Source organism: Centropristis striata, chromosome 2 (genome assembly GCF_030273125.1).
Source record: "Centropristis striata isolate RG_2023a ecotype Rhode Island chromosome 2, C.striata_1.0, whole genome shotgun sequence".
Classification (NCBI taxonomy): Eukaryota; Metazoa; Chordata; class Actinopteri; order Perciformes; family Serranidae; genus Centropristis; species Centropristis striata.
This window is the reverse complement of record NC_081518.1, coordinates 16,397,857-16,408,866: the sequence shown is the minus strand read 5'-3', so window position 1 is coordinate 16,408,866 and position 11,010 is coordinate 16,397,857. Positions and strand designations below refer to the sequence as shown.

The 11,010-nt window shown below is 38.7% G+C and overlaps 1 protein-coding gene across 1 annotated transcript in view; it reads right to left on the bottom strand.

The window, feature by feature from the left end:
- Positions 1-1,683: 1,683 nt before the first annotated feature.
- vstm2b (V-set and transmembrane domain containing 2B) overlaps positions 1,684-11,010 on the bottom strand; it is a 31,368-nt gene continuing 22,041 nt past the window's right edge. Inside the window, exon 5 of the mRNA XM_059351387.1 lies at positions 1,684-2,278. Coding sequence (XP_059207370.1) covers positions 2,190-2,278 — 89 coding nt within the window. The 3' untranslated portion in view covers positions 1,684-2,189. The remainder of the gene's footprint in view (positions 2,279-11,010) is intronic.

Sequence of the window (11,010 nt, the reverse complement as noted above, 5' to 3'; positions counted from 1 at the left end):
CTGATGAGTTCGGAGGGGGAACAAGTTGGATATTTTGCACTTGCAATGGATGGTTCCCTGTAGAGATAGACCGATATATCAGCCGGCCGATATATATGCGTTTTTTACTTGTATCGTTATCGACCAATACGTGTGTGTGTTCACCGATCACTGAGCCAACAGCAGGCAAGGCTCGGTGCAACATCTGCCATTCTCTGGTGAGCTGCTGCTGATACCAGAAAAAAAGAAAAACACATCAAATATGTGGATCATCTGAGGCGCCACCACCTCCAGGCCTAGAACAACATACACATTGTTTGCTATCCAACTGTTAAAATGTTTTGTTTGTTTTGTTAATAAATGTTCCTTTTTTTGTTTAAATTGAGACTTGTGTAACATTTGATATCATTGTGTAATTTTTATCATGTAAATGGAGGGAGAAAAGGCAATATCAGCTTTAAGAATCGGCCCCAAAAAATCGGCAGCACATATCGGGGATCAGTTAAGACTGATGTCAAAATAATCGGTATCGGCATTAAAAAACCCATATTGGTCGACCACTAGTTCCCTGGACAGTCGAGCTCCAACCTGAACAGAGATTACTCAGGGGAGTGCACAGAGACCAGCAGGGAGGAGGCGCAGGCGGATATGAAGCAGAGTCAGGTGTGGGGGTCTTCACAGTAGATGATGACCCAGCTAAACTAAGCAGGGATGTTTTCATGCAGCCTTACCTCTGATATTACACAGCTTTTCGTGCTGTGGTTGGTAATCCACACTCTCGTGTTGTCTAGCTTGTTGATGAGAGAGCACATGTTGTATGTTGTAATATTGTGGTGGAAAAAAAGCCATTGACGTACAAGACTTTTGAAATCTACCTTTTATTACAAAAACAATAAACCTTCATCTCGCCTGCTGTTGGCAAGCAAGTTACCACTTTTGAAATGTCCCACTTTGATCACCATATTTTCAATAAAAAATAAACATTATTGGAGGTGATTGACAACAAAAATGGTAAGATGGGCATCACCTTAATCAAAATATATCAGCTTATTATTTGTTTTTTACATTATACAACACAGATATGAGAAAACAAAAGTAAGCGTGTGCATTGGTGTAGGGAGATGTGGACATGACATACATCAGACTAACACACTGGATTAACAGTAGCTCTGTATAATGATGATGCCTCACATGGCTACAGAAAATACGTAAGTGATTAGGCTGATCAAATTATCCCCTTACAAAGTAAAAACATGAGTCACATGTCTTCAATATTACAAATGAAAGTGAGTGAGCACACTGCAAAAAAAGGTGTGTCTAAAAACAAGAAAAAAACACTAAATCTGGGGAAATGATCTTGCTGCGTGGACAGATAATTTCACTTGACAAGATTTCTTCAATTAAGATTGTTAAATCTAGAAATAAGCATGTTGAATGCTTAAAATAAGAAATTAACTCTTAAAACAAGATAAATTAAAGCTGCAAGCAGCGATGAGCTGGCCCGAGCAGAGTGACCTGACAATTATTTGTTTCTTACCAAGATAAAAAAACAACTTTAGATTTAGAAGTGTTAGATCATTTATCTTGTTTTAAGAGTTAATTTCTTATTTTAAGAGTCCAACATGCTTATTTCTAGATTCAACAATCTTAATTTGAGAAATCTTGTCAAGTGAAATTATCTGTCCATCCAGCAAGATCATTTCCCTCAGATTTAGTGTTTTTATCTTGTTTTTAGACACATCTTTTTTGCAGTGAAGTAGGACTAACACTGAAGTGATCTGTGATGTCGGATGAACAGAATTCACAGTGGAAATGCTGCAAAAGAAATCTGAGTGTGGAGTGTTTGAGGAGGCCCATGCATGAAGGAGGTGCAGAGTAGAGGCAGCGCTTCATGTGGCCACACTGTACAGGCTGTGTGGATCAGTAGTGATGCTCCATTCACTGTAAACACATTTCTATTCTCCAAACCTTGCTGTGCCTTCAAAAGTCATGTAGCTTTCATCTCCGTTTCAAGTCAGAGGAGCGTCCCCCTGCTTTCTCCAGTCTCTTCTGCCTTTTTTGCATTGCTTTCACTCCCTGCAGTGATTTGTTGCAACGGCATAATGTGACCCTTTCTCCCCTGGTGGGCACTGACTGCTGCTTGTTATTGTGTTGTTTTTGGTTTAGAAAGTGAGAATGTTGCAGGTCAACATAATTAGGTTGAAGTCTCTTCAGTGGGCCAAAAGGAAGGGAAGGATTTTATGCAGGAACAGGAGAGTAATGCAGAGGAGGGGGTCCATGGTTCTCATTACACCACAGCCTGGATGAGAAAGAAAGGAAAAAGATGAAGAAAAGAAGAAAATTACAGCTGTGTTCTACAAATCACACTTAAACTAATATGGTTTAACAATGTTTCTGAAGACTGATCAAAACACATGACTTAGACTCAACAGCCATGCTAGCAGCTCTTTGAGATTGTTCTCAGATATCATGCTAACATTCTGATGATAGGCAAATATTTACCATGTTCACCATCCTAGTTTAACATGCAAGTACACACACATTTGCTAATTAGCATCAAAGACAAGATACAGCTGAGGCTGATGGGGATGTCATTAGTTTTGCTGCCGCTAGAAGACGACGTGTAGAAATTTAAAAGGCTACATATTGTACATGACATCAGGTCAAAGCACTGTAGCCTATGGAAAATAATTTTTCATTGTTATTTTCTTCATTTACATAGGCTCCCAAAACACATCAGACATCCATGTACATCCATGATTGAGCCGCTACCCCAAAACCCCAAGCCAAGTCTACAGACTGAGCTACCACCATACCAGTGGAATCCACCCATCCATCCATCCATCCACCCATCCATCCATCCATCCATACTATCATACATCATGCATTCATACTACTTCTCACTTGATTTATTACTTCAAAAAAAATCTTGTGGCAATATTACTGTCCCAGTGGCTGGTTTCAAATTTTGTTCAAGACAATATGATGTCAATTGTAAATTATGGTCTCATTTAGAAGTAAATAGATGAAAAAGCAGGGCATGATTTGGGGCGTGGCTACCTTGTGATTGACAGGTCGCTAACATGGCAAGCTGTCAATCAGGAGAGAAGCAAAACAATGTTATCCACGGCACTGTGTGCAGCTAAATACGTTAAATATGTTAAATATACACACTGCATCAAGTGCAGTAATGACTGAAATAAACAGGAGCTTGGGCAGGGCATTGATTTTTCGCAACTCATACTCATTTAATGATAGATTTGATTGACTTTTGCTAATAAAATAATAAATAGTGACTGATTGGTATGATAAAGATAGAAACTTTGAAATGAAATGCACGATAATATTTTGATAATACAATCCTGAGCCTATTATGACATTTAAACTGGCAAGATCTAAATACCTGCAAATATTAGTGTGTGCATGCTCACGGCCACTGGGGATAATAGGTATTTGAGAAAATCCAGAAAAAAACACATATTACAATCTTTAGTAGTAGTTATAGGACATGAACAAATCAGGTCCTACTACTTTAAATGTTATTTACTGTAAAAATGTATGCATCTTTCTGAATATTGTGAATTGGTTCATGGACATAAGCAGTAGGTGGTGCCAGTACAGAAGGACAGGGTGCAACAAGATGACGTAATTGAATTAACGTAGTAGTCTTTTTTTTCTTTCTTTTTTTATAATTTTATTTTATTAATTTCTGTGGGTCGTCATAGTTAGGTACCAGGAAGTACATCAAAACAACAAACTAGCAACTAACAAAAAAAATAGCAATTTCATAATTTCATCAATATCAGAGTTTCATAGTATTTCATCAAAGTCACTTCAGAATTTAATCGGACTTATTCAATGCGTCAAGTTCAATGCTTCCATCAATACCAATCTGCCCCGAGCACTACTGTTATACTGTGGATTTTTTCTTATTCCTCTTCCAGACGCAATTTCGTCCCGCTACTAGTCCTACAACTTGAAGAGTTGCAGGACAAATTATATATCAAAATGTGCGGTTTGATCGGGATCGGTGTGCTATTACTTTTCTCTACAGAATACAAATTTTTTGCGACGTAAGTCGCGAAAAACTGCTCAAAATTTTGCATTGAAATGAATGGGACGGCTGACAAAAAATGAGCGAAAAAGAACAATCATTGGAGATTTTTAAACGTCTACTTCTCCGGCATAATTTCACCTAGAGACTCCATTTAAACTTTAAACAGTAGACACAAGTCTTGTGTATCGGTGTATTAATCCACGTTTCGATAGGTCATATAGTTTTTTATCAATCCCTGCTCAATGACCATGATAATTTTTGGAGAAATTAGATTATAATGGGTGTGTATTGCACGGAATGTTCGTGTCAGAGTGTGTGATGTCATCGCTCAGAGTGTAGAGGGAGAGGTAAAACTGTCAAAAAATACATTTTAAAACTGCGCTCCAGGCCGCAAATTCCACTCTACAGAAATAATTTATACATAGAAACGTAGGAAAATTTGTCTTCTCACTCACAATCCTCTGGTAAAGCTGTCAGAGTTATAGTTTGGGCGTAAGACGCAGAGATGATCCACCAACACGCACCAACAGCCTCATTGGCTCCCATATTAAAAACGCAGGAAGATTTCGGAAAAAGGAAAAAAAAAACAGTTTTTTTAGATGTTTCTAACAGAGCTATTTTTTTCATTTTTCTTTTAAAAAAAACATATGTAGACGTTCAGGAAGAACTCAGGACGCTCAAAGTGAAGTCGGATCAATGATAGGTATTATGGTTTTGCCAAAAATGCTTTCTGTTCGAGACCAGAAATTTCAGTCTGTCCACCTCTGGCTGCTGTCATTCTTTCGGAACATTAACAGCTGCAGTTAATTCTGTTGATTGCTTTGATCTGATTGCCTTTGATCTTTGATGTGATTACAGTTACAGATACACACACACACACATGCATACACATGCTTCATACACGCACACACGCACACAGGTAACTTTATGTGATTTTAATTACACACACACACACACACACACATATTTTGAGGTTACAGGGCATAGTTTGAAATCTCTGAAGAATCTCATCATAGTGTACACACACCAGCAGTAGCCCCCGTGGCCCTTTCAGAATTTCCCCAGAGGACATTTTCTAGTTGTTCTTTATTACTGTTAATATTAATTGTTCTTTATTACAGTTAGAATGATCTGTTCATGCCATTTGTTTTCATTGTTGGCTGTCAAAGTGTACCAGTAATTGTTATAGTTGATGTATGCAGCCAGTGACAAGTAGACGAACACCAATAGGTGATGCATAGTTTAGTATGAGTGGGTTGATTGTTCGGTGATCTATTAGTAATGCCTCTGGGCTCGGGTAGGGGGAGTCGTGCTCCGAGTCCTCATTCAATACAGAAGAGAGTAGCGGAGCATCGCTTGGTTTCTTTTATTCATCTCTCACCCTTGTTTAAGGTAATTACTGTATAAAGCGCCGTACATTTGTCACATCTGTTATCAATAGCCCTCCTTGTGTTAATGTAATGTATGAAAGAGACAATGTTTTGCGTTATGTTGGACTTGTTATTGTTGAAAGATTTTCCTGTAAATGTAGCCGACATGCAAGCTAGCTCCTGGCGACGGCATGGCCACGCTCCCTCGGTCCCGCCATTTAAGCTAGTGAATGTTACAATGATGATTGTGAAATATGTCGATGATGTTTATTTTGCTATAGAATAAGCATGTTTAATGTTAGGGTTAAAGTGATTGTTGATTGTGTTGAAATAATGTGAAAAACTATTCAATACAGAAGAGTGATTAACGGAGCATTGCTTGGTTTCTTTTATTAATCTCTCATCCTTGTTTAAGGGCACAACATTGGCAGACACTTTTTTTTCTCTCTTATCCTTAAAAACTAATATTGCAAAACTGGAAGAATAAGGAAGTACGATCAATAGAGAACTAAAAGGCTTTGATGAAGTACTACCTGTGTATTGAAAGTTCAATGTTAGAGGACAAAAATAAAAATAAACATTTTGATAGCCAATGGAGCCAATTTATAATGCCCTCTAGATCAGTGGTTCCCAACCTTTTTCTTGAGGGACCCACATTTTTACCATTGTAAACTTTTCCATCCATCCACCCTTCCACCCATCCATCCATCCATCCATCCATCCATCCACCCATCCACCGATCCCCCATCTATCCATCCATCCATCCATCCAGCAGGCAGAAACAGACAGATGTTGATCATATAAAGGAAACAAGCAAGGTTCTTAGTGATGTAGCTAAAGCAGCAGTTCTCAACCTTTTTGAGTCGCGACCCCCAATTCAACATGCATGTTGTCAGTGACAAAATTAAGCAAAAAAGGATTCAAATTGACCACTAAATGACAAAAAATGACCACAAAAAGAAACAAAATGACCAAAAAAAGACACAAAATGACTAAAAAAATACACAAAATGACAAAAAAGGAAACAAAATGACAAAAAAAGACACAAATTGACCACAAATTGTTAAAAAAATACACAAAATGACCAGAAAAGACACAAAGTGTCCAAAAAATACACAAAATGACCAGAAAAGACACAAAGTGTCCAAAAAATACACAAAATGACAAAAAAAGGAAACAAAATGACAAAAAAGACACAAATTGACCACAAATTGTTAAAAAAATACACAAAATGACCAGAAAAGACACAAAGTGTCCAAAAAAGAAACAAAATGACCAAAAAAAGACACAAAATGACTAAAAAAATACACAAAATGACAAAAAAAGGAAACAAAATGACAAAAAAAAGACACAAATTGACCACAAATTGTTAAAAAAATACACAAAATGACCAGAAAAGACACAAAGTGTCCAAAAAAGACACAAAATGACCAAAAAAGACACAAAATGACCATAAATACATTAAATGACAAAAAAAGACTAAAACACATTAACACTTTAACACAGTAGAGAAGGAGCTGACTTCCAAAATGATTTTGAAATCATCTCGCAACCCCAATTGGGGTCGGGACCCCAAGGTTGAGAATAGCTGAGCTAAGGCAAGGTAAGAACAGCAGGCCAAAGGCCTAGGCTGGTTTAAAGACATTACTCAGAGCAACATCTTTGGCAATAAATGGCAGCTCCAGTTAAGTGATGTACATCATTATTTGCTGGAGGAGAATAATTTGATGTATAAAAAGATGCAGGAGATCTTGTTGAGGACTGGAATGTGTGTTTCCCATTAACAACGCAGCAACTATTGTCTGGTTGGATAGGGTAGGACTGTATATCTTTACTGGTTTCTGAAAGTTGTAGCTACCAAGAGGTAACAGTTAGAATGCACTCCAGACAAGATGTTCCTTTCATAGTTATTTAATAAAGAAGAGGCAGATGTGTGTGTGTGGTTTGGTTGATTGCACACACCCAGTTTCCAATAATGGAGCACAAAAACCTTCTGAACTAGTTATGCACATTATATGCTATTAAGGACCACAGTCAGTCTTCTCTTCCACATTTTCAGCAACTAAAATCGGCGGTAACCTCCGCGAACCCAGGAGCACTTCATGGTTCCTGATTGGCTGCTATGGTCTGATGACCAATCTAAGTACAGTTATGTAAAGTACATCAAGTGATAATGAATTTAAACCATGTTCATCACTGCAAAATACTGAAGTCAAAGATGAGCTTAAGAACACCAGTTCTGTCCAATTTCCTCGTAATGCAGATAGTAGATTCAAATATAGGGGGTGTCATTGTTTAGCTGGAAGAGTCTCAGCAGATTCTTTATCACACCAGTTCAGCAGCCACATCACTCAGGTTCTTCCAGCTGTTGGAGAAAGTGTGGCTCCCAGGAGCCAAATCATTATCACTTGATCTAGGCCTGTCCAAATGTAAATGCTTTCTGGCGTAAGATCTATATAGAATTGGTGACAATATTTGGGACAAACATTGCGTTTATTTGGGATGAATTTCTTTTTGGGCTTCTGCACTCTACATCCTCAAATAAAAACACAAAATACCTTTTTGGCATACTGAGTGTAGCTGCTAAAAAAGCTATAACAAGTAAATGGCTTAAGCCAGACAGCCCATCTATAGACGAGTGGTATGACATCATCTACGACATATTTGTAATGGAAAGAATCACTTTCTCTGTGAGGCCAAATTTGCGGAAATCTGGGAGAAGTGGAGATTGTACATCGCCCCGAAACGCCCTTCTTTTGTTTAATATTATGTAACTTTCAAAATTTTTTATGTTTTAATCTGTTTAACTACTTGCTGTAGATGGAAACACCCCCAAGTTCTGTTCCTTTGTTTATAACTAGATGAAAATCTAAATATATGGATCACAATGCCAATGATCATAACAGGTGATGACTGTTGTAATGTGCTATTGAAATGTGATTCTAAATAAAGACAAAATGTCAAAAACAAAAGAAATGGGGGATGTCATTGTACAGCAATTTGTTTGGAAACTTTAGCAATACATATCATTTTGCCAGTTCTCATGGCAATAAAATGAGCTGGATAAGGTTTTCATTTTAGATGACAAGTTGAACAAATCTCTGCATGGATAAAACAAGATCAGTGCCCAGTCCGATCTGTTCAGTACGTTAGATTTGCCAAAACACCCAGTTAACAGATTTTGAGAGTGGTGGCTACAGCAGTCTACTAAAGGGGCTGGAGATGAAGTTTAAGAAGTATGACACATGTTTTCTGCCTGTGTTTCCTATGCCTGCAGTTCTACCTAAATTTTTAATTACAGTTCAACAGTGGCGTGTAGAGTTTCTCTGAAAGCTACATCAGCTGATCGCTTGTAACAAATGTAGCTCAAAGCTCCAACAGTGCCATGTAGGAGTTCTGTCAAAATGTTCAAAATGTGCTTAACTAACAGTGATTATAGATTAGATCAACAGCTTTGCAACAAGTGAGTTGAACATCCATCCATCAATCCATCCATTATCTTTAACCGCCTATCTCTGGTCACTGGGACCTGGAACCGATCCCAGCTGACTTTAGGTGAGAGGCGGGGTACATCCTGTACACGTCTCCAGTCCCGAGTGTTTTCAGGAGGAAATCTGCATGCATATGGTGCCGCAAAAGTGTGTGAATGTGATTGGGTATGCATGCCAGGGGGCATCACTTAAAGCGATAAGAGCATCTTTGGGCATGTGGAAGTTTTCACGGCACGCGTTTTCATCAGCTTCTCCTTCCACAAAGTTCTCCACCATCCACTAGATCTCCCAGGTCTCGTCCAAAGCCGTCTGGCTCGCCTCCGACCAATTGCTGCATCCAAAATGTGATGGAGGTAATTCCAGATCCTTCTCTGTTCACTAATACTATCTGTACATATCCTTTACATTTGGTGGAAAGACTCCTGTAAGTTTATTAAAGCTGCCAGAGCAGCTTGAAGGTCCAACTCATGGAAATAATCCCACATGTTTGTTTATTTCTCTGTACTGGAGCATGTATGTGACGTAAACGCGTATGTGACGTAAACGTGAGCAGATCTGAGTTGAGTTTTGTGTCTTGGCAGTGTAGACGGACACGCTACGGTGGAGCGGATTATAGTTTTACACTCTGGAGGGTGGTTTCAGATTTTTGCGATTTTAAGCCCCAAAAACGCCATCACCGTCTAAACGAAAGGCACTTCTGATAAAATATTTTTAACGTTTTTACTCGCAAGCGTCCTCGTGTAAACGCAATAAGCAATCATACATCAAATAAATTTCTGGCAAATAATGCGTTGCATACATCTGCAAATTTCGTTTCTCTATGTCATTTTTTAAAAAAGTGGGGACTTTGACTTTGAAAACTTTGAGGGTTACTATTGAGTGAATTTGCCATGCCCCATGCACGAGTGTGCCTTTCTGAGTACCCCAGGTTCTTCAAAAATACATATAAAGACGCATGCGAATTATAGTAATAATAATTCTCTGGCACTTTTGTGCTACTGTCCCCTCTCCTTCCAATCCTGTTCAAATTTTACTATAAAATAAAGGCAAAGATTTTTTTTAATGGCAACACAGGACTGGAAAATCTTAAATAATCTTAAAGATTATTAAAAACTAAGAGGGCTTTTGGGCCCTTCACTGAGGAGCCTGGACAACAACTTGCTCTAATTTAAATTTTAAATAACCAATGTCTCTCTCATAATTATAAACGAACAACCATCACCTGACTCTACAGTTCTCCTTAGCTCTACAGCACGTTTTAGCATCTTTCAGTTCAGGTCAGCATTAAACAACAGACAGATCCAGTAAGGGACTAGCTGGTGAACATAGTGACGCATTATCATAGCTGATAAGGAGTTTACCAGTGACTAAGCGAGGCCACCAAACCACAAATAAAAAAAAGAGAATATGAGAGGCAATTTGAGACACCTGACAGCTAATCTCTCCCTTGCCCCTGCCAGCCACCACCACCGACATATTAATTGTTCCTGCCACTCAGCCAGCTGCATAAAAATGACAGATGCCTGCCTTTGTTTTCTCACACCAGTGGTCGTTATTAGTGAGGATAAGGCAGTAGAACCGAGAGCGAGTATGATGTAGGCTTTCAGTTTTGTAACACGTATGTATTGTCAAATACACACTGCAGATCAAAATTAAGGTCAACAGAAAACTGCCCAGGAAGGATTCCCCACGGTAATCATATCAATAGGCGTGTTTCGACTAAAAGCAGCATGGCTAATTATGCGCAGAGTCTCCGCTGATCATAAACATAGTGATTGTGAATTTACGGCATCGCTAACTGTGCACAGAGTGTCCGGTGCTTGTTGTAAACAAACAGAGATCGCTAAGTGAACACCTCCTGTAGCAGCAGCACATACACACTGTACTGCTACAGAGCTAACTATAACTAACTGCCACTAATGGCGGCTCTTCTTAACAAGCCGGGGGGTCTGAAAAGTCGCTAAATTTAGCAACAAAATCGCTAAGTTGGAAACGCTGCTTCGCCGGCTTTTACAAATGGCGTGTGTTGTTGTCCTGTAGAGTACTACGTCACATCCCACTTAGTTTTCAGGGGAGAAAAAAAGACCCTGCTCTTCCACAGGGAAGAAAAAAG